Raw genomic sequence first — 23,844 nt, 5'->3', positions numbered from 1 at the left:
CGCACCCCATGTGTAATAAATTCACCAGGCAACATGATATGTTGTATTTTATATCTTAATTCCCACTAGAAAAAGCTGTATATATATCGTATGGTATTTAACGACCATTAGATCTACTTACTGGAATTGTGGAGGATGGAAGCTGTTTGGAGACACAGCCCCCGAAGTGGGGGTAAGCTACCTACTATATGAATTAAGGCAAATAAAATTAAATTTCAGAGTCAGCATTTTCTGGAACCCACAGTTGGCCCTGGATTAGCCCTCATCCGGGAAGACACACAGAGCTGATGACAGGTATGCGCCCTTGCTTCCATCATTTCATTTCACAAAGTCCTGAGGAGGGGCTGGAAGCCCCAAGACCTTTATCAGCATTCCTGCTGCCCAGAGCAGGTGGCCTGGACCCCTGGGCTCAGTAACTGGTCCAAGGTCACCCAGCAGAGAATGGCTGAGCCCACACTTGAGCCATCACTGTTTCCTTCATAGATTTCCCTAGTTTATTCTATGTGACTATCCTTCCACTAAACTGAACAAATAAACATTGTAAGGTTCATGTCTGAAGGTGAGGAGAGGAGCACCTGGGTGGCTCAGTGGGTTAAGCATCTCTGCCTTAGGCTCAGGTCCTGATTTAAGAGTCCTGGGGTTGAGCCCCCCGCCTCAGGTTCCCTGCCCAGCAGGGAGTCTGCTTCTCCCTCCCCTCTGCCCCTCCAAATCGCTGCTGCCTGTGCTTTCTCTCCGTAACATAAATAAATACTCTTAAAATGAAATAAAACAAATTTCCCCAGTTTGTGCCCATTAGAAATCAAAACTAACAATTTCTCTGTACCTTGAGAGAGTTTAGGTTTCATTCATAAATGCTGAGGGTTTTCAGCTGCCTAACTCAATAAAAACTAGCAGTGGGAGTCACCTTTGTCTTCCTTCTTCAGCAAGAGAGAAAGGGATTTGGAAAGATCCTGTGTTTTTTTAAGGAGGCTGGCTGGGTTGGAGAAGTCATGCAAGGACTCCTGTGTCAGAGCATGAGCATCCACCTTTGTCCTCACTCCACAATACCGTTCATTAAACGTATGTGTAGAGGATAGTGTTCTAGATCTGAGAAGTCTCTCATGCCATGAAATCAGTGGGTGGTGGGATTTCCAGAAGAGGGATGCAAAAAAGTCAGCAGACCCTGAGTTTCAAAGCATTCCTTCTTGCTTGGGCAAAGAGCTAACTGAATGAAAGTAACTGAACACACTTAAATTAGACATCAGTGACCTTTATTAGGTGCAAAGTAGTATTCCTGACGACAGTAATAGGCCACTGTTACACCTGTTCATCCATTAAAGCAACAGCCCCTCACCCAGAGCTAACCAAATCCCATAAAGTTCCCTGTAAGTGCGTTGTGATCTTCATAACAAGTGACAGGAAAGATTAGGACAGCTCATTAATAAAACATGTTCCACAGGCATCTTGATTCCTTTTGGTTTTTGTCTCAAAGAGCTCCAGGAGGCAGCTACTTCAAAGGTTGATCCTTCTTCCTTTCACCAGCCGGGCTCGATATCTAGACACCTCCTGGAAATAAAGCCAAATACAGTGAGTCCGTGGAACACTGGGAATGTGCTCAGCATAAGACAAGGTAGATTTCTAGCATCTACCAATAGTTAAATAGAAAAATTCTCCACAATGATCCAATCAGTAAATAAACCATATTCTAAGACTCCCAATAATTTACTTGTCAGTACAATCTAATTTAGATTTTACGATCTAAAATCATGTTGAACAGGGGTGCCAAGGTGCCCAGTGGTTTAGCATCTGCCTTTGTCTCAGGTAATGATCCTGGGAATGGGATGAAGTCCCTCATCAGGTACCCCAAAGGGACCGTGCATCTCTCTCTATGTCTCCACCTCTCTGTGTCTCTCATGAATAAATAAATAAAATCTTTAAAATAAAATAAAGCAAAATAAAATAAAATCGCATTGAACAAACTGAGAGAGCCAGACGCCAGTCAGCCTGTGCCAATTGGTGCTCCTGTTGACTACAGGTGTCCACAACAGGCTTAGCATGCTGTTTGGTCAAGAAGACCTGTACTCCTTGTCTGGGTTTCCTTTAGCCACTCGCTGCCTCATCTAGAGTGATCTGCTCCTCAGTGAAAATCAGGTCATGATTTGGTATTGGGTTGATTTGGTATTACTGCTTTATTCTTAATCAAACAACAGACTTTTGATTCAACAAGCTTTCTGGTTTCTTGTTTATTTTTGACAGGCAGCAAGGTCTGGTGGAATGCTTAATTTCAGAATTCAACCTGACTCTGAAATGTAGCTCTGTCACCTGCATCACTTCTGGTAGCCTCTTGGACTTTTCATTTTTTCCTTAAGAGCGGGGAGGGAGGGGCACCTGGGTTGCTCAGTCAGTTAAGAGCCCAACTCATCTCAGGGTGGTGGGATGGACTCCGTGTTGGGGTCCTGGCTCAGTGGGGAATCTGCTGGAGATTCCCTCCCTCTCCTTCTGCCCGTACCCCCACCTCCTGCTCACGTTCTCTCTCTCTCTCTCTCAAATAATTGAAATAAATACTGGAGGCAGTTCATTCATTTACAACCCTGACAATCTGCCAACCAATATATGCTTTTTTTTCCTGCTGCAAGAATCAGTGTGTAGCCCGGAAGCCCCACTTGACAAAATAGGATGCCTTCAAAAAAGCGTTTTAAAAACTGGGTAGGGGATCCCTGGGTGGCGCAGCGGTTTAGCACCTGCCTTTGGCCCAGGGCGCGATCCTGGAGACCCAGGATCGAGTCCCACATCGGGCTTCCGGTGCATGGAGCCTGCTTCTCCCTCTGCCTGTGTCTCTGCCTCTCTCTCTCTCTCATGAACAAATACATAAATAAATCTTTTAAAAAAATAAAATAAAATAAAAAATAAAAACTGGGCAAAGAGAGAAGGACAAGACTTCCCACCATCGGCAAATGTGAAATGAGAGCCTCTTCTGATATGGGATAGATTCATAGGTTCTAAAGGGAGAAGGGGCCAAGGGGGAAGTAAGATTCTTCAGCTGGGAATGACTTTCAGAAGGTGATTCCCAGTGGCCCAGTAGCGTAGTGCTGGTGTGCGGTACTCTTCACAGTACTAGAGGGGCCGAGTTATCATTACATTCAGTCTACGTGGAGGTCCTGTCACCCCCTAGGAAAACATATATTGGTGATTCCTGCAAATTGAAACATAGGATCAGCCTCTTGGTTCGGAGGCTAAAATGTCTTTGTCTACCAGGCAAATATGTCTATTTCTTTGGCTTGACTGTAATTTGTCTGGGGATCATCAGCAGCACTGAATGCCCACTAGCTACACGCAACTACTTTACAAGTGTTGTGTATTAAGTAGCAAAGCATATGAAATAATGTCTCATGTCCCCTCTTGATAAGCATCAGTGGTTTCTGCCATCAGCTCCGTGGAACCCCAGATGCTAACTGACCCACCCAGAAACCTGCTTGAGAATTGCTTCTGGGACAGTTATTGGATCTGCATATATGTAAATACTCTGTTGTAGAGAAATTAAGGGAGGCCTATGGGTAACATCCCAAACCTTTAACTTTCCTTATGTGCATTCAGAAGGTGGCTTTTGTTGCTCACTTGCTCTCCTCCAGATCTGTTTCCTTTCCTACCTGCCGGTCCTGGAACAGGATAGCCTACACAGCACAGGGCGGCCAAAAGACATAAAGAAGTCTGGGATGCTCAGGTGCCCCACGTGGGGGAAGCAAGTATTAGCTGAAATTCTCAGTGGATCTCAGCAAGGCTTCTGCACGGTGCTCTAAACAATGCACATTATGCTTCCAAATTAAACCAGGTAGCTAGAGTGCCTGGGTGACTCAATTAAGGGTCTACCCTTTTTTCTCAAGGTCCTGGAATTATGCTCATCAATAGGCTCCCTGCTCAGAGTAGACTCTGCTTCACCCTCCCCTCGGTCCTTACCCCCCACATTCATATTCTCTCTCTCCCTCAAGTGAATAAATAATATCCTTTAAAAGTAAACCAGATATGAGAATTATCAAGTATCTGAAGGAGAAAAGAAGTTTAACCTGTCATCTCACCCAAACATACCTTCAGGCTGGTGTCTTTCGGAATTCCATATAATTTATGTCCAATCCCTACAATATCCCTCTCAGTGACATCTTGACTGGTGCCTTTCACATCGATGTAGTGGCAGTCAGCACTGGCGAAATGGCAGGAAATTGCCTGTACAGGGTGAAATGATTAATATTGGGGGAGAAAAATATCTGTTAACAGCAACAACCAAACAGAAAGACTTCTTTTAGAACATCAGCTAGTTCACTAGCATTTGATTTCCAGAATGTTCCATCGTGTCTTGGATTAGTCTCTTTGGGGTTCAATATCTTATCTCCCCCCAGGTACAGCTAAAGGCTGACTGAGAAATTCCAAGAGGTTTTAAACTCCCTGGGATACTTGTTTTCAAAATGGGCAGAGAACATAATGACAAGAGTAAGAGGACTTTAATTTTTAACATGTGATTTATCTAGCGAGTGCATGTCCTCGAGTCCTAAACAGGAATGGGTTCCAGGGTTCTTCATCCTCTTCTTAGTCACAGAAGTTAGTTACTCAGCTGAGTTTGTGGTGCTTTGTTATTTTAATGTCTAAAGATCAAGAAAAAAACACACAAAATACCTTGCGAAGGAAAATAATATACACACCCACTCCTGTCAAATCAAAAGAACATTTGAAGTCCAATAGCATTCATATACGGCACTCATCTTGTTTCCTTCTGAAGGTAAGAGGAGGTTACTTGGTTCTCCCCATTCTTAAAAAGGTTATCAGCAGATAAACTTAAAACTCACTTTCCTAGTCGCATGTTAGTTCTCTTGAGGTGACCTCACTTCTCAGAAGAGCTGCCTGCTTTGCTCACAACATGAAATTTCTAGACAGTGGAGTCACAAACTCCATTTCCCATGGAAGCCCCCACACACACCAAGGAGTAGTGACACCTGAGGCCAGAGGGGATAAGTACATTACCTATATGTGTTTTTAAGTCTTTTTTTGTAAGGGTCCATCTTTTTTCAAATAAAGTAGTTGAAAATTGCAAAGTTAGGATATTATCATTCACATTACTTGGTTTTCTTATTATTTACCTTTTAGTTTCATACAGGAATCACTGTATACTATATTTTCAGGTTTTGACATGAGATCTTTCGGTATGTAGTTATCCTACACAGTTTATAATCCTGATCATATAGATAGTAATATAAGGGGATCCCTGGGTGGCTCAGCGGTTCAGCGCCCCCGCCTTCAGCCCAGGGCGTGATCCTGGAGACCTGGGATCAAGTCCCACATCAGGCTCCCTGCATGGAGCCTGCTTGTCCCTCTGCCTGTGTCTAAGCTTCTCTCTCTCTCTCTGTGTCTCTCATGAATAAATAAATAAAATCTTTCAAAAAAAAAAGTAATATAATTTTCTAACTCATACAGACTTTCAGACTATTTGTCTTAGCATCCTGTTTTTACACACACATACACATAAAATTCCATTTTCATATCAAATTGAATTTTGACACCAAGGATACATGATAAAAGGCCCAAATTCATGAATCCCGAAAACATTCACATTATTTATGTCCTTGTGGCTGTACCCCTGCTTGTACAGTTCTGAGGGTCATGCTGGTGGGGAGTCTGATCTAAGAAACTAATATAAGTATTTAAAGTATAAATATAAGTATTTAAACTATAAGTATTTAAATATAAGTATTTAAAATTTTGGCATTAAAAAATTTTTGGCATTGTGTTCATCACAGATATTTTTTGCATTGATTTTGATTTTCTAAATACTGCCTTAAACTATCATTTAACTTGATTGTTGAGGTTTTTTAGCACCATCCTCCTAACCCCGTTATATTTTCCCTGGAGGAGAGGGCTTTCTTGCCTCACCCTCATCCTGGCCCTGTTGACCTGGTGGAAATATGAATGAACGGAAGATGAAACCTGGTAGCCTACCCTGCACCTAGGGAGACAATTGGTGTGTTGGTGTGACAAACTGGCACGCTTCACTCAACCCCAAAAAACCCCAATATATCGTAATAAGAGCCATGTAATGTGGGTAATGTCAGTCCACAGTGCTGTGAGATCTGCTAAATATTTGAGAAGAGAGAAATCTGGGAATATGGGAAATTTGTCAAATCTTAATGTAAGCAATGAAATCAATAGGTTTTTAATATATTCATAGCTAAGGGGCAAAAAACATGAATCACTGCTAAATCTTATTTCTGGGCAGCCAATTCAATATCAAAGCTATTATAAACTGCCGTCATAAATGGTTCCTTTATCCATTTCCCATTTTAAGATTTTAGTACATCAGCCATTGTTTCTGTCTCCAAAAGCACAGGCTGTGGGCTACCAAGTATGTTCTTTCTCTGAAGCAATTCTATGAATGTTCCTAATTCAGGATCAGTAGGATTGGGAAACTGAGGTCTCATGGCCTCCTACTGATAACTTAGCAAAAAAGCATGAGGTATCAAATATATTCCCTGGTAAATAAACCAGAGCAAGAGCAGTTTATTTTTATTTTTTTTAAGATTTATTTATTTATTTATTTATTTATTTATTTATTGAGAGAGAGAGAGAGAGAGAGAGAGAGAGAGAGAGAGGCAGACACACAGGCAGAGGGAGAAGCAGGCTCCATGCAGGGAGCCTGACGTGGAACTCGATCCTGGGACTCCAGGATCACACCCCAGGCTGCAGGCGGCGCTAAACAGCTGTGCCACCGGTGCTGCCCCAGAGCAAGAGCAGTTTAGTTAAACATCACAAATCTCATAAAGTTTCACATATCTTGACATTTTTGCTTCTAACCTATTCGTCTTTGGAAAGCACGGTGATGTAATGCATACCTTGCGGTATCCTTGAGTTCTGTTCCAGCCTGATCCGTGGATGAGCAAAGGATGAAAGAAAACGGTGTCTCCCTTCTCCATCACAAGGTGCATGCGGGGGGTTTTTTCATCATAGTCCTGGATCCCATAGAACATTAAGTTCACGCCCCCCTAGAACACATAAGAGAACCCAACTCTGTATTTGAGGAACTCAATGACTAAAAATTTTATCAATGACTCATTAGGAAAAGCAAAGGTTTCCTAAGTTCTTCCAAGAGAAAAAGATAAATAGATTCTTAACAGGTACTGCAAATATACAAAAGCTTCTCAGATGTGTGGCTGTGAAAGTCACATTATGATATTAAAATCATGGATTTAGGGAGGCAAAGGAAGATGCTGAAATTTCTTCTTACCCTTCATAACTGAATTATAAATGAGGATCTAGATCAACGTTGCATTTTGTAGTTAACATGGAAGTCGCCTTTCAAGCCTGAATGTATAATCATCGTTTCCCAGGATGATATATTTTTGTAAAGATTTTACTTATTTAATCATGAGAGACACAGAGAGAGGCAGAGACCCAGGCAGAGGAAGAAGCAGGCTCCATGTAGGGAGCCCGATGTGGGTCTCGATCCCGGGACCCCAGGGTCAGGCCCTGCTTAGTCCAAAGGCAGGCACTAAATCACTGAGCCACCCAGGGATCCTCTCTTTCCCAGTATGATACCAACGTGAGCCCAGAGGAGCCCAGAGGAAAGATGACGGCCCTCTGGGAATGGAAAAAATTACATCTGACACTTTATTTTATAAAAGCCGGATTACTCTCAGGCAGGCATTGGTGGTAATAGTGCTGCTGTAATGCACTTGGTTTTCTCCTGAAATCTTCAGTCTTCCTAGATTACACAATGGCCCTTTGCAAGAGAGAGGCTCTTAGAATAACCAGAAACTGCAAGAAGTCTGGAATAGTGCATTCTTCTAGGCAGACTCAAAAAGGAATATATTTGACTAAGATTTCCACCAAAAAGGGTTAAATGAGCAAGCCTAAGTTACCTGTCTTTCCCAGTATGATATTCTCCTCACCTAGAACTTTGCCTGAACCATTCTTCTATAACTCAAGAGTACCTCTAAGAAGCAAACTGTTCTCCCAAACCAGCAGAGAGTAAATCTCTATTTTTCTCAGCTCAGAAAGCACTGATGTCACATCCATAATTAAGAAGAAAAACTTTGGGGATCCCTCGATGGCCCAGCGGTTTAGCGCCTGCCTTTGGCCCAAGGCGTGGTCCTGGAGTTCCAGGATCGAGTTCCACATTGGGCTCCCTGCATGGAGCGTGCTTCTTCCTCTGCCTGTGTCTCTGCCTCTGTCTCTCTCTCTGTGCGTCTCTCATGAATAAATAAGTTCTTTAAAAAAAAAAAAAAAAAAGGAAAACATTGTGTTTTTTTAAATAACTATTTCAAAATCAGTTATTACATTAAGTAATGGTTATGGGGGGAGGACGGCATCACATTCCTCTTCCTGAGGTTATGCCACATTCTCCTGGGGAAAGGACTGCTTTCCTGCTGGACTTCACTGGGGCTTTGATCCAGTGCACTTCTCTCCTGGCCAGGGTGGATACATGATCTAAGTCAATCTGACCTTCCTCTGTGGTCACTTTGGATCTGAGCAGAGGATGGAAGGCACTGGTTATGGTCAAGGTTCAGTTGCTCCCACCAGGTTCAGTTCCCACTGAACGTGACCTCCACTTTCCTGTTCATCCGAGCTAGCCAGCCTTTCCATGGACTCAGCAGATACCTGCTACCCTCCAAAACACTCCCCTTGCCTTAAGTCAGCCACAGCCCACTTCTGTTGTCCGCATCAAACTTTCCCTAAACCTCAATTTAATTGATGAATCTTATAGTTTCAGACTTTTTTTTTTTTTTTTAGTTTCAGATTTTATATCAGAATCCAGACTCCAATATTTTCTTTGGCACTAATCTTCAGTGCAAGAATCTAACTAATGAGACAGAGGCCTGAAAGCCATATTCTTTATTTCCTACAAACCACATTCATTCTTCCTGCCTTAACAACCCATGCTCTTCCCATTCTGACCATCATTATGGGGTTTCAAGACCTTATTGTCTCATACCTAAAACACTTATCACCTCCTCTCTGGTTTCTCTGCCTCTGGACTCTCACCTCCAGTATATTCTTCTCTAGGCCTCTAGATTATCATTCTTGAAGAACGAATTTGATCTCACCATTCATGGGCTCAAAAGCTTTCTGTACTCTTCCAACATCACTAGCTCTATCCATACACCATGCAACAGTCATGCAATGGAATACTACTCATGCTTCCCCAGAGTCAAGTACTAACTTCCTGTTATATAATGCATTCATGAAGGGTGCGTAACAAGTACTTGGCACTTGACGTTGGATTGTGGTATTGCAAGTGTTTGTCTTACTTCTGCAATTAGGCTTGATAATCTCAGATCCTATACAGCACCTACCAAAGCTCCCTACACTGATCAGCTTTCCAACACTTCATGAAGGAAAAATGGTTATTTTACCTGACATCCTTGAATCTTCCTTGATTCTAATTCCAAATCCTATAACGATGTTTTATTACGAAGGAAATGCCATCTCAATGTTAAAGCTCTTTATGGATACTGATTGAAATCAAAACAAAAAATATTCTGGCTCTTGGTCCCGTGCCCAAGATGGCTAAGAAAAGAACAAATAATGGTCGTGCCAAAAAAGGCCGTGGCCACATGCAGCCTATCTGCTACACCAACTGCGCCCATTGTGTGCCCAAGGACAAGGTCATTAAGAAGTTCATTCTTCTGAACATAGTGGAGGCCTATGTGCTTCCCAAGCTGTATGTGAAAGTACATTATTGTATGAGTTGTGCCATTCACTGCAGGTAGTCAGGAATCGCTCTTGTGAAGCATGGAAGGACCAAACACCCCCACCCCAATTTAGACCTGCAGGTGCTGTCCTACAACCTTCACCGAAGCCCACGTAAGGAGCTAAGTCCTTTTTTTCCCCAACATGTTAATTTTATTGTGTGTGTGTGTGTTTAATATTTTATTTATTCATGAGAGAGGCAGAGACACAGGCAAAGGGAGAAGCAGACTCCCTGCGGGTGTCCGATGCGGAACTCGATTCCAGGACTCCAGGGTCACGCCCTGATCCAAAGGGAGATGCTCAACCACTGAGCCACTAGGTGCCCCTGTGTGGCTCTGTTTTGAGTCCAGATCTGCTTCATTGTAATTTTCCGTATCCTTCTTGTCTCATTAAACCTCCATCCAAGCCTCTCTGTCCTCCAGCCTTACTCTCAAGGAGCTAGGTCCTTAACAACTGAAGAAAAAGTGTTCTCCAGAAAAAAAATAAATGGCGATTATACTTTAAAAATACATATATTCTGGTTAAGATTTCTCCTCTAGGGGCGCCTGGATGTTTCAGTCAGTTGGGGGTCCAAGTCTTGATGCCAACTCCAGTCATGATCTCAGGGTGCGAAGTTCAAGCCACTTATCTGACTCAGCAGAGTCTGCTTGCCCCTTCCCCTTCCCCTCTGTCTCTCCCCGACTCCTCTCCCACGTGCTTGTGCTCTTTCTCTCTCAAACAAATAAATAAAATCTTAAAAGAAAACAACGACATAAAAAGGTAAGATTCCTCCTCTAACGAGACATACCTCCCATTGGGGATAATCGTGTGGCTTCAGAGGGCCTTTGTGTGTGCCTGGAAGCACACACAGGCAGCCATTGTTCCTGTCGATGTGCTCCATGGCTGTCCAAGCACAGACAATTTTATTGCTGGGCCTGAAGGGGAAGTAGAGCAGATCCTGATGCAAGGGATGGCGGGATGTCTTCTTGCCTGAAACAGATCCTGCTGTTAACACACACTCGCATCTCAGATTTCATCTCTTTTGCCTGCAAAACCTACAAAACCCAAAGAAGTGAAACAACATTACAGAAAATCAGTCCAGAGAGCTAAGCATCAAATTTGAATATCAAATCCACAGGGCGACTCCAGATCCTCTACTTTTTTTCTGGGTTCCTGGGAGCCGAGGACGTACTGACACACAGCATTCACTAGCAATTCATACATGTCATGAATCCTTTTTTTTTTTTTTTCATGTCATGAATTCTTTTGTGTTTTATTCCTTTGTAATTGTGGTTTGGGCATAGAACCTAGTATTCAAAAAAAAAAAAAAAAAGTTTGAGTAATTGAAGAGAGTAACCAAATTGTTGGTTCCCAGTCAGCCTTCTAAGTGGCTGATACAAAAAATATCAGTTAACTAAATTAATAAAAGGTCTCCAAAAAGTACATCACAGAATGAGATGCACTTGGCATACAATCACTGTGGAGAGTCAGAGATCTCTCAGCCATTTTTATGTTTCTCCCTATTTTCCACTCTGAATCTGGTGCTCCCCCATCCCCAACCCGACGTCTCTAAACAAGACATCCAGAGTAGGAAAGATTTGGTGATGTTAATTAAGCTACAGGCCTGTCAAATAAAGTTCTCCTGGCTCTTTTTCTCCAGAAAAAGTGGGAAAGGATAAAGAATTTTGAAGGATCAGTTTATTACAGGTAGAGCAGAATTTCTCAGCATGGCCCAAGAGCTGGGGTGGCTTCAAAAGTGCAGATTCCGGGGATCCCTGGGTGGCTCAGCGGTTTGGCGCCTGCCCTCGCACCCAGGGTGTGATCCTGGAGTCCCACTATCGAATCCCACATCAGGCTCCCTGCATCTCCCTCTGCCTGTGTCTCTGTCTCTGTCTTTCTCTCTCTCTCTCTCTCTCTCTGTGTCTCTCATGAATAAATAAGTAAAATCTTTTTTAAAAAATGCAGATTCCTTGGTGCACCTGGTTGGCTCAGTCAGTTAGGCATTTGACTCTTGATTTCAGCTCAAGGCTTGATCTCAGGGTCATGAGTTCAAGTCTCACATTGGGCTTCACAAAATCTTTTTAAAGTACACATTCCTGGGTTTTAACTCTCAAATCACTTTCTTTGGTAATGAGATCTTAGGAGCTACATTTGAGCAAGCACAAGGAATTTTTAAAAGCAACTGTAGTTTGTGATTTATAAATATAGTTTTAATTTTGTTAGTAATAATAATGTCTTCAATCAGGAAAGCAGAATTCATGCTATCATAGGTGAGAATGGTTAACAAAGCTTAGAGGTAATGGTTATAATAATAGCAACTGATGGTTGCTATTATAATATCATGTTGGGTTCCCTGCATAGAGCCTGCTTCTCTCTCTGCCTTTCTTTAAAAAAAAAAAAAAAAAAAAAAGATTTATTTATTTATTCATGATAGACACAGAGAGAGAGAGAGAGAGAGAGAGAGAGAGAGGCAGAGACACGGGCAGGGGGAGAAGCAGGCTCCATGCAGGGAGCCCAACGTGGGACTCGATCCCGGGACTCCAGGATCACGCCCTGGGCCAAAGGCAGGCACCAAACCACTGAGCCACCCAGGGATCCCTCTCTCTCTCTCATGAATAAATAAATAAAATCTTTAAAAAATATATCTGAAATAACTATTCTACTTCACTATTATGTGTGCTGTTTTGAGACATGAATAAAAGTATATAAATATTTATTTATCAAAGTTTAACAGTTGGGGATCCCTGGGTGGCTCAGTGGTTTAGCGCCTGCCTTTGGCCCAGGGCGGGGTCCTGGAGTCCCGGGATCGGGTCCCGCATCGGGTTCCCGGCATGGAGCCTGCTTCTCCCTCCTCCTGTGTCTCTGCCTCTATCTGTGTGTCTATCATGAATAAATAAATAAATCTTAAAAAAAAAACCCAAAGTTTAGCAGTTATACACACAGCTATAGTTGGAACGTTTGAAACTTCCTGGGTTTTTTTTTTCCTCTTTGAAATAAGAGCCCTTTACCGGAATCTGGTGGTTTGTTTATCAGCATTGTATGCATGGCCATAATATTGGGTCCAGTGAAGCACTCCACATATTTCAGAATCTAAGAGAAAAGAAGAAAAAAGTTTCATGAGAAATCAAATAAATAGGCCCATGGTATAAAGTACAGTTATCTGTACAAGAGCCAGGATGTCAATGTATAACAAAACACTTGGTAGAAGTCCCTGGGTGACTCAGCTGGTTAAGCATCCGACTCCTGATTTCAGCTCAGGTCATGATCCCAGGGTCATAATATCATGGGCTAGGTTGGACTAATTGTTCAGTGGTGAGTCTACTTGTGTTTCTCTCCCTCTGCCCCTCCCTACCAAGAATACATATTTTTAAAAAACTGTTGGTATGTCACAACATTGCAAACAAAGAATGAAAAAGTCAGCACTGGAAATCTGCAACACTCAATTAAGCAGGCTCTTTCAAGCCAGTTGGAAACTGAATCACTTTTTCTATGAGAATGGGATGAGTTTCTCTCAGCTTTCGACTGGGAAGGACAGGAATACCCTTCTTTCAACTGAAACTGTCCATAGATGCCCAGGGAGAGGACACCTTTCTCTTTCCCTCATGGAGATTCTTCATAAGAAGGGACCGTCAGGGGCACCTGGCTGGCTCACAGATTGAGCGCCTACCTTCAGCTCAGGGTGTGATGCTGGGGTCCTGGGATCAAATCCCCCATTGGGCTCCCTGCAAAGAATCTGCTTCTCCCTCAGCCTATGTCTCTGCCTTTGTGTGTGTGTGCGCGCATCATGAATAAATAAATAAAATCTTAAAAGAAAAAAAAAGAAAGAAAAAAAATGAAGGGATGAGAGGCCCCAACACACGTGTAACTGCCATGCAGAGCCCAGGAGACAAAAGAACAGCAACAGGGGGACACTTCACAGTCAGGCCACCTCCCTTTCCACAGCTCTTCACTGAGGGCTACAAACCAGACAGTGATAGAAAAGGACACGCAGCAGGGGAGTGAGATGAGCAGGTCCCTCCTCCCATGGCATCTATATTCTGTTGGAAGGATGTTAAATAATAACATGGGCACTGGTGCTTGACAGCAAGGTGCAATGAGAGCTCGTGGGGGGCGTGGGGGGATGGGAGGTATGTGTGTGTTTGCTGAATTTGGACTGGGGTCTGGCAGCGGGTGTGCTCCCTCCTTACACCTAACCCACTAGGGAGGAAAGCACTCAGCTTTGCATGCCTACCACCTGCCAGGGGCTTAATGTGTCAGCCACTTACGTCTCACAACGATCCCTGAAAAGTAATGCCCCTGGAATTTTTTTTTAAAAGATGTCATTCATTTATTCATGAGAGACACACACACACTCACACACAGAGGCAGAGACACAGGCAGAGGGAGAAGCAGGCTCCATGGAGCCCGATGAGGGACTCAATCCCGGGACCCTGGGACCACACCCTGGGCCGAAGGCGGTGCCAAACTGCCAAGCCACCTGGGCTGCTCTGCCCCCTGGAATTAATGATGCTTTAAAGAATCATTAGCTTGCAGATAAATTGCCCAAGTTGGCAGAGCCAATTGAAATGGATGATATTCCATCTCCAATTCTGTCTGACTCTAAAAATGAGGCCTCTTCTACTGCTTTCCTCACTATTTTATCTCATGTATAAGGAATATTGGCAACTTGAACATGAAACACTCGAATGGTACTAAAATCCTAGGAGTTAGGCCTCATACTTGTTTTTTTTTGTAAAGGGTATAAACTTTTAGGATTCCCTTAGGCAAGTATTTTCTTTTCCTGTTTTTTTGTTTGTTTGTTTGTTTGTTTTTTAAGATTTTATTTATTTACAGAGAGAGGCAGAGACATAGGAAGAGGGAGGAGCAGGCTCCATGCAGGGAGCCCAAAGCAGGATCTGATCCCGGGACTCCGGGACCGTGCCCTGAGCCAAAGGCAGACACTCAACTGCTGAGTCACCCAGGCATCACTTTTTTTAAAATAATCTCTATCCCAACGTGGGGCTTGAGCTCATGACTCACATGCTCCACCCAGCCAGGCCATCCCAGCATCTCCTACCAGTATTTTCTAAACTTCAGTGACTCAAGAGCCATTTTACCATTTCTAGCATATGTGACAGAACTACCCAATATTAGCCAATAATTTCCCTAAATTAAATCATGTCTTATCCTGATTAATAATATTCCTGAAGTCATAGGTAAGATGCGCTGGTTACTTTTTCCAATACACACTGAAATAAATACCCAACTACTATATCATCCCCACCTCCTAAAAATCATTGCATGAACCAGCACGTGCATGGTGCACATTTGAGAACAGTGGGAACCCTGGAGGCCTCATCGTGATTCATCTAATGCAAGTTGCCTCTAACTTCAAGCTTTTCTTCCTTGATCGATGCTCACAAGTTCCATTTCCGTTGCAAGACTTGAGGTTGGGAAGAATAGATGATTCAGGGGCCATGTCCCCCTTTGTCCCCAACGCAAGGGGCTGGACATGATAGGTGGCCTGCCTGTACAGTCTTCTCTGTACAGGCAGGAAAATATTCTTTTCTTTTTATCATTTGTTTAAAGAATTTTTTAAATTTTAAGTAATCTCCACACACAACCAGGACACTAGGGTGACTCAGCGGTTGAGCCTCTGCCTTTGGCTCAAGGTGTGATCACAGTCCAGGTATCAGATCCGGCATCGGGCTCTGTGTGAGGAGTCTGCTTCTCCCTCTGCCTATGTCTCTGCCTCTCTCTCTATGTCTCTCATGAATAAATAAGTAAAATCTTTAAAAAATAATAAAAATAAAACTAAAAGCATTTGAAATAAATGGTTCATAAACTGTGGTACATTGATACAATGGGATGCTATGCAGAAGTTTGCAAGTATGATATAGATATAGATACACAAGTGATAATATATAAGTCACATGGGAAGATGTCAGATCTATTATAAGTGGACAACACACAGTGACAACCAGTTTGTTCCCGTGTTACACAAAAGCTGGGAACCCTGGAGGCTCATCATGATTAGCCTGTTAACCTAAAAACAAAGAAAACACAGGAAGGTTCTCCAACCTCAGGGAGAGTGCAGTATCTGAAGAGTTCCTTGTCTTCTTGGAAGTCTTGGATCTTTGAAATCATCCTTTCACTTGGAATATATTCTGATTTTGCAATGGACACATCTCTCATTATCATCATTTGTTCTGGTTTCACCTCCCCTCTGCAGATCCTTTCAAACTGGTCCCTAGGAAATGAAATCGGCAGATGATGTCATTACTGCAGGCTCCAGGCACCTGCCTGGCCAGTTCTGTGGAAAGATCCACAAAGATTGAGGAGATGGTGTCTCTGCACCAAGTTGACCTCCAGGCCAGGCTGAGCAGCTCTGAGCATGGGGAGGAGGAAATGGCCAGCTCACAAGCCCCTGCCTCCTCACTGTGAGGCCAGAATTCACTGTGAGAACTCACAGCTTCCTTAGCCTAAGAAAATAGTGGGGAAAATCTGTGATTTGGTTGCATCTGAGTAACAATGGCAAATACTTCTCTCCTCCATTCCATGGCCCAGGCCCGGTTGGAAGCACTCTGTGCGTCTTTTACTTTATTCAGTCCTCACAACAACACTAGGGCTCAGTACTACTATCCCCATTTTACAGATGAGAAAGGAGAGGCATGGAAAGTAAGTTGCCCCAGGGCACATAACATTTAGTAGAAGGGCTAAGATTAAAGCCAGCCCTTTATGTTCCCAACCACTTCCCAAGGAACCAGTCCCTGAAAAATATCTGAACATGCACACGCTACTCTTACCCATGTTCCCATTGCAAACATACAACATATTTCTGTAAAATAACGAAAGGTTACTGTACCTAAAGCGTTGAATGTCAGCATCAGACACCAAACTTTTAATGACAAGAAACCCATTTTCTTCATAAAATTTTCTCTGTTCTAGGCTTAGAACAGCATTATGCTGAGTATACCTAAAGAAAAGATAAATTTCAAATAAGTCCAACCGAAAAATCACAACCCAACACTCTGTATCAAGATCCTGAGAAATGTTTCTACTACTCATCCACCCAGCATTTGTATTTTTTATTTACTTTAAGAAAATAATGTGAGGGATCCCTGGGTGGCGCAGCGGTTTGGCGCCTGCCTTTGGCCTAGGGCGCAATCCTGGAGACCCGGGATCGAATCCCACGTGGGGCTCCCGGTGCATGGAGCCTGCTTCTCTCTGCCTCTCTTTCTCTCTCTGTGACTATCATAAATAAATTAAAAAAAAAAAAAAAAAAAAAAAGGTCAGGGATCCCTGTGTGGCTCAGCAGTTTGGCGCCTGCCTTTAGCCCAAGGCGTGATCCTGGAGTCCTGGGATCCAGTCCCGCCTCGGGCTCCTGGCATGGAGCCTGCTTCTCCCTCTGCCTATGTCTCTGCCTCCCTCTGTGTGTCTATCATAAATAAATAAATAAATAAATAAATAAATAAATAAATCTTAAAAAAAAAAAGTCATAGGGTTTTTTTTTTTTAAGTTTGTTTATTTTTTTTAGTATTCTCTATACCCATCATGGACTTCTAACTCATGACCCCGAGATCAGGGGTCACATGCTCTTCAAACTGAGCCAGCCAGGCACCTCTAATCTGAACATTTATTTATTTATTTATTTATTTATTTATTTATTATTTTTATTTTTTTCTGAACATTTATTTAAAAAACGTTTAGGGGCACCTGGGTGGCTCAGTGGTTGAGCATCTGTCTTTGTTTGGCTCAGGTCGTGATCCTGGGGTCCTGGGATCAAGTCCTGCATCAGGCACCCTACAGAGAGTCTGCTTCTCCCTCTGCCTATGTCTCTGCTTCTCTCTCTGTGTCTCTCAAGAATAAATAAATACAATCTTTAAAAAAAAAAAAAAAGGTTTAAATCCAAAACATTAACTACTGTCAAAAAAAAACAGAAGAATAATTAATTACTTATATCTGTTCAACGGGATAGGTAGTACTCAGGCATTAAAGTGAAGAGCAGGGATCCCTGGGTGGCGCAGCGGTTTGGCGCCTGCCTTTGGCCCAGGGCGCGATCCTGGAGACCCGGGATCGAATCCCACATCGGGCTCCCAGTGCATGGAGCCTGCTTCTCCCTGTGCCTGTGTCTCTGTCTCTGTCTCTCTCTCTCTCTGTGACTATCATAAAAAATAAAAATTAAAATTAAAAATTAAAAAAAAAAAAAAAAGTGAAGAGCATATACCCTGGGGTGGCTTAGCCAGTTAAGTGCCAACTGGTAATTTCCCATCAGGTCATGATTTCACGGGTCCTGAGATTGAGCCCCACGAGGTGCTACGGGCTCAGTGGGGAGTCTACTTGAGATTCTCTCCCTCTGTCCCTCCTCTCAGTCGCTATCCCTCGTGCTTTCTCTCTCTTAATTAAATAAATCTTTAAAAAAAAATGAACTTAATAGCATGGACAGTGCTTATAATAGTAAAATATAGTTATATTTATGCAAAACTAAGACACTACTTGAAAAAAATGAAAAGAAATTATAAAAAAAACACATTATTTGATTGCCTTTATGTAGTGGAATTGTGGATGATTTTTTAAAATTCCTTTTATTTCTCTGATTTTCTAATTTGTTCTGTAAGGAATATGTTATGGCTTTTTGGTGGGAAACAAATCCAATAGATTTTATATTTCAAATTTTATTTTATGGGATGCCTGGGTGGCTTAGTGACTGAGAATCTGCCTTTGGCTTGGGGCGTGATCCTGGAGACGCTGGATTGAGTCCCGCATCAGGCTCCCTGCATGGAGCCTGCTTCTCCCTCTGCCTGTGTCTCTGCCTCTCTCTCTCTCTGTGTCTCATGAATAAATAAATAAAAAATCTTTAAAAAAATTTAAAGTCAAGGTCTTCAACATTTTCCCTGGGTTTAATTAGAACAAGTCCTGGCAACAGAAGATTTCTATAATGAATATTTTTTTTAATTTTATTTATTCTCTTTAGGGATGGAGGAAGGGAGGACAGGTGGGACAGGGTGAGGAGCAGAGGGAAAGGGGCAAGCAGACTCCCTGCTGAGCACAGAGCCCTCCATGGGGCTCCATCCCACCATCCCGAGACCATGACCTGAGCAGAAATCAAGAGTTGGACACTTAACCCACTGAGCCACCCAGGTGCCGCACCCCCTGTGTAATAAATTCACCAGGCAACATGATATGTTGTATTTTATATCTTAATTCCCACTAGAAAAAGCTGTATATATATATATATATATATATATATATATATATATATATATATCTTATGGTTTTTAATGACAATTGGATCTACTTACTGGAATTGTGGAGGATGGAAGCTGTTTGGAGACACAGCTCCCGAAGTGGAGTAAGCTACCTACGATATGAATTAAGGAAAATAAAATTAAATTTCAGAGTCAGCATTTTCTGGAACCCACAGTTGGCCCTGGATTAGCCCTCATCCGGGAAGACACACAGAGCTGATGACAGGTATGCGCCCTTGCTTCCATCATTTCAATTCACAAAGTCCTGAGGAGGGGCTGGAAGCCCCAAGACCTTTATCAGCATTCCAGCTGCCCAGAGCAGGTGGCCTGGACCCCTGGGCTCAGTAACTGGTCCAAGGTCACCCAGCAGAGAATGGCTGAGCCCACACTTGAGCCATCACTGTTTCCTTCATAGATTTCCCTATTCTATGTGACTATTCCTTCCACTAAACTGAACAAATAAACATTGTAAGGTTCATGTCTAAAGGTGAGGAGAGGAGCACCTGGGTGGCTCAGTGGTTGTGCCTTTGGCTTGGGTCCTGGGATCGAGTCCTGCATCAGGATACCTGCATCTTCTTCTGCTTATGTCTCTGTGTGTCATTCATGGATAAATAAATGAATGAATAAATAAATAAATAAGCAAATAAATAAAACTTTTTAAAAAGAAAATAGAAGTGAGAAGAAACGTGCTTCTCACAAGAGTTATTGAATTTATTGGTAATGCAGTGCAAATATGAGAAACAGTTTAGCTGGCTTTTAAAAAATATCTTTTTTTTTTTTTTTTTTATGATAGTCACAGAGAGAGAGAGAGAGGCAGAGACACAGGCAGAGGGAGAAGCAGGCTCCATGCACCGGGAGCCTGATGTGGGATTCGATCCCGGGTCTCCAGGATCGTGCCCTGGGCCAAAGGCAGGCGCCAAACCGCTGCGCCACCCAGGGATCCCCTAAAAAATATCTATTAAATAGACACTGGCTGCAGGAAAAGTGTGATCCATACAATCAAGTATAATTTTAAATATCCTAAAGAGCCAGGAACTCTAGAAATTCTTTCTAGTTTTCTTTTTTTTTTTTTAAAGATTTTTATTTATTTATTCATGAGAGAAACAAGAGAGAGAGGCAGAGACACAGGCAGAGGGAGAAGCAGGCTCCATGCAGGGACCCCGATGCCAGACTCGATCCTGGGACTCCAGGATCACGTCCTGGGCCAAAGGGAGGCACTCAACCTCTGAGCCACCCAGGTGTCCCTCCTTTTTTCCTTTTAATTTTTTTGTTTGTTTCTTTAGCTTAAGGAGTGACTGTCAGAATGTCACTACTCATAAACATGTTATTTTTGTCATGTCTTTATGTAACTGGGGACAGTATTACTGTCAAGGAGAGAAACAGCCAGGGACACAGAACTGCCAGCCAATGTTTGTTCTCCCTGAGGCAGAGAGGATAATGACCTTTGTCAGCTGCTAGCAAGATGTGGCCAGAAAGCAATATTCCAGTCCAAAATTCTTCCTACCACTGTGTGTTTTGGTGGTGGTAGTTGCTTTTCTCTAAAAAATGTTTTAATGGTGTGGAAATGGGTATTATATAAAGCCAAATGTTTCTGGTGTTTACTACATAATATTAGTAAACATGAAAAAAATAGATGCAAAAAGCTGTACATTCAGTATGACTATAATTATGTAAATTCATAGAAAAGAAACACACCAAAAAGCTGACTGATAATGATCTGTGAGTGGTGGAATTATAAGTCATATTTATTTTCTTCTCAATGCATATCTGCATTTTAAAAAAGCCTTATGGTTTATGCCTTAAAAAAAAAATCCCTGCTTTGTGCCAGAATCCACATCTCTTTAAGACCAGTTAAGGCTGGGAAGAAACTGCCACAGGATTTCCAGGATCCTCTCTGAGCACTAACCACATACACATTCATTGAACATCTTGGCAGAGCTGTCCGATACCAGAACCTCCGGCCACGTCTGTCTATTTAATATAAAGAGAATGAAAATGAAGCCTGCCCTGGCCATATTTCAAGTGCTCAATGGCCACATGTACTGGACAATGCTGGTGTAGGACATTTCCAGCATCAAAGAAAGTTGATTGGATAGTGCTGTTCTAGGAAACATAGATGAAAAAAAAGCAAGAACCAGCAGGATCAGAATATCAGATTTTTCTTTCTTTCTTTCTTAAGTAGGCTGATTGCCCAGCATAGAGCCGAGTGTAGGGCCTGAACTCATAACCCTGAGATCAAGAGCTGAGCTAGAATCCAAGAATCAGATGCCTCGTGGACTGAGCCACCCAGGGGCCCATGATATCAAATGTTAACAGCAGTACCAGACTGGACCCAGTTATCCCTAGTCCCAGTATGTTGGTGCTTCTCACTGTTGGGCATGTATCCGAAACAAGTGAAAACAGATGGCTGGGCCCCACTCCCAGGTGTTTGGAGTCCAGGGTCAGAGATGAGCCTGGAATCTGCCTTTCTAGCAAGTTTCCAGCTGCTGTTGACGGTGCCCGTCCCGGGAACACACCGCTTTAGTTAAATGGCTTCGGTCAAGAGTGTGCCTCTCCCCTGGCCTGGGTTTCTGCTTTCTGGCCCGTCGGATGAGATCACCTCATCAGCCTTGTGGGAGGGCGGCTGGACTTTCGTTTACCGCTGCATCGCGGCTTGGAACTCAGAGCAATCCTACAACAGCCAGTCTCATTTGTAGGAAAGGTTTCAGGACCCTGCCCACAGCAGGACAGAGACGAGTCCCGCGGCTTAAGGGAAAATCGCGCGCAGCGTTTCCCAGGCTCCCCGAAGTGGCCCCCAGAGGGATCAGGAGACCCGGTTCTATCCGGCAACTTGGTGTCCCTGTCCTGCAGCGACGTGTCCTGGATGCCACAGCAGTGGCGCCCACGGCGCCTGCGAGCTGCCCTCGTGAAGGCCGAGGCCGCGGAGAGCGCGGGCCCCTGGGCGCGGCGGGCGGCGGGCGGCGCACGCAGGTCCCGGGCAGGAGGGGAGCGCCGGGGCCGCGGCCAGAGCGGGCTCCCCCGCGGAGGGGGCCGGCCCGGCCCGAGGGTCCCGCTGCCGCCCGCCCGCCCGCCCGCCCGGCCGCCCCGGGCAGCTCCGCGCGCGGTGCCGGGCCCGTGCTTCGCCTTTCCCGGGCTCCGGGCGGCCGCGGCCAGAGGCCCGGGGAGCTGCGCGCACGCCGCCTGCTCTCCGCCCGCAGCGCGGGGCCCCGGGCCCGGGACGGCGCGGACGCCGGGGGCTGGGGGCGCGCATCAGCCCCGGGGCCCGCACTGCCCGCGCCCTCCCGGCGGCCGGATGCCCCCTGCTGCCTGCCGCCCTGCCCCCCGCCCCGGGCGCCCGGAACAGGCGGGACCATCACGGGGACGCGGGCGCCGACCCAGGGGACCCTGGAGGCCACCCCTCCTGCAGCCCGAGCTCCCGCAGCCCAAAGGATACGCCGGTCCTGGCGGAGGTCTGGCCGAGGTGTCCCAGCACGACGCGCAGGCGGGCGGCTGCCTGGCGCTGGTTCATGGCCGCGACAGGAGACGGCTCAGCAGGGTCTCGGGCGTCGGCCTCGGCCTCGGCCTCGTTCCGGGCGGCGGGCGGGGCGACGAGCGGACGTCGGTCTGGAGGAGGGCGTGGAGCGCCCGGATTCTGCGTGGTGCGGAGATGCCCCGGGCCTCCTGGGTCCACGCACTGGGCGCCCCGGGCGGAGAGGATGGATGCCCGCACACCCTGCTCCTCGAGATCGCAGAGATCCTCACTGCCTCCCAGAGCAGAGCAAGTGCTTTTCAAGGGCTTCTAACCCGGTGAAGGTCGTCCAGGGAGAAATGAGCCAACACATGACCCATGCTCCCAACTGGGACTTTCAGTCTGTTTAATCCCACGTGACTGTGCCCCTCCCTCCCTGTGCAGATGCTCTGACAATTCACGTGGTCGTTCACCCATACAAGTAAGGTGCTGATCCAAAGAGGAATTTGGGGATCCAGTCTGAGGTTGCCGAAACATATTGGCTTCTCATTCAGGAGAAAAAAAAGTCCCTGAAAGAATGATTCTGTGAAGCTAGTGTGATCCACAGTCTAGTATTATTTTAAATTTTCTTTTAAAAATAGAAATGAAAAAAAAATAGAAATGATTTTTGTTTTTCTTTTTTTTTTTTAAGTTTATTTTTTAAGTAACCTCTTCTCCCAACCTGGGGATCGAACTCAACAGCACAACATCAATCTATGATCCACCATGTGCCCCTTTCTTCCTTTCCCTTCCCCCCTCCCCTTCCCCTTCCCCCCTCCCCTTCCCCTTCCCTTTCTCTTCCCCTTCCATACTATTTTCCATAATGACTATAAGAACTAGAAATTGTTTCTGTAATAATTTTTCCATCCAGTCTCTGCAGATGATCGACATAGCATCTCATTGGTTTTTTTCTTCCTTATTTTTCTCATTGTTTCGTTGTCTTAAAGAGTTACATCACGAATGTCTCACTTTAGAAGCATGTTATCATTTGTTTAAAAAGATTTTATTTATTAATTTGAGAGAGAGAGAGAGAGAGAGAGAAAGCAGGGGGGAGGAGCAGAGGAGGAGGACAGGCGGCCTCTAAGCTGAGTGCAGAGCCTGAGATCATGACCTGAGCTGAAATCAAGATTCCGATGCTTTAAAATTAATTAATTAATTAATTAATTAATTAATTAATTAATTAATTTAAAAGATTCAGAGCAGCCTGGGTGGCTCAGCGGTTTAGTGCCGCCTTGTGCCCCAGTTGTGATCCTGGAGACCTGGGATCAAGTCCCACGTCGGGCTCCCTGCATGGAGCCTGCTTCTCCCTCTGCCTGTGTCTCTGCCTCTCTCTGTGTATGTCTCTCATGAATAAATAAATAAAATATTTTAAAAAAAGATTCAGACACTTAACCAACTGAGCCACTCAGGCACCCCTAAACATGTTATGACTTCTTAACTGAT

The 23,844-nt window shown here is 44.3% G+C and overlaps 1 protein-coding gene and 1 pseudogene across 2 annotated transcripts; one reads left to right on the top strand and one right to left on the bottom strand.

Annotated features, from left to right (window-relative positions):
* Nucleotides 1-1,233: 1,233 nt before the first annotated feature.
* Nucleotides 1,234-22,759, bottom strand: PHYH (phytanoyl-CoA 2-hydroxylase). Of its 2 annotated transcripts, XM_077897186.1 has the most exons (9): nt 22,348-22,759; nt 18,969-19,027; nt 16,532-16,642; nt 15,748-15,916; nt 12,696-12,777; nt 10,496-10,677; nt 6,852-7,001; nt 4,063-4,197; nt 1,234-1,545 (listed from the first exon to the last, which is right to left on the bottom strand). In XM_077897186.1, the coding sequence occupies exons 1-9, from the start codon at nt 22,420-22,422 to the stop codon at nt 1,492-1,494; spliced, it is 1,017 nt and encodes a 338-aa protein (XP_077753312.1). In that variant the 5' UTR covers nt 22,423-22,759; the 3' UTR covers nt 1,234-1,491. The 2 variants fall into 2 exon arrangements, with proteins under 2 accessions (XP_077753312.1, XP_077753313.1); XM_077897187.1 differs by lacking the exons at nt 18,969-19,027; nt 22,348-22,759 and adding an exon at nt 18,221-18,226.
* Nucleotides 9,522-9,826, top strand: LOC144313258 (small ribosomal subunit protein eS26 pseudogene; annotated as a pseudogene).
* Nucleotides 22,760-23,844: the final 1,085 nt, after the last annotated feature.

Source organism: Canis aureus, chromosome 5 (assembly GCF_053574225.1).
Source record: "Canis aureus isolate CA01 chromosome 5, VMU_Caureus_v.1.0, whole genome shotgun sequence".
Taxonomy (NCBI): Eukaryota; Metazoa; Chordata; class Mammalia; order Carnivora; family Canidae; genus Canis; species Canis aureus.
This window is presented reverse-complemented; position numbering and strand designations above follow the sequence as displayed.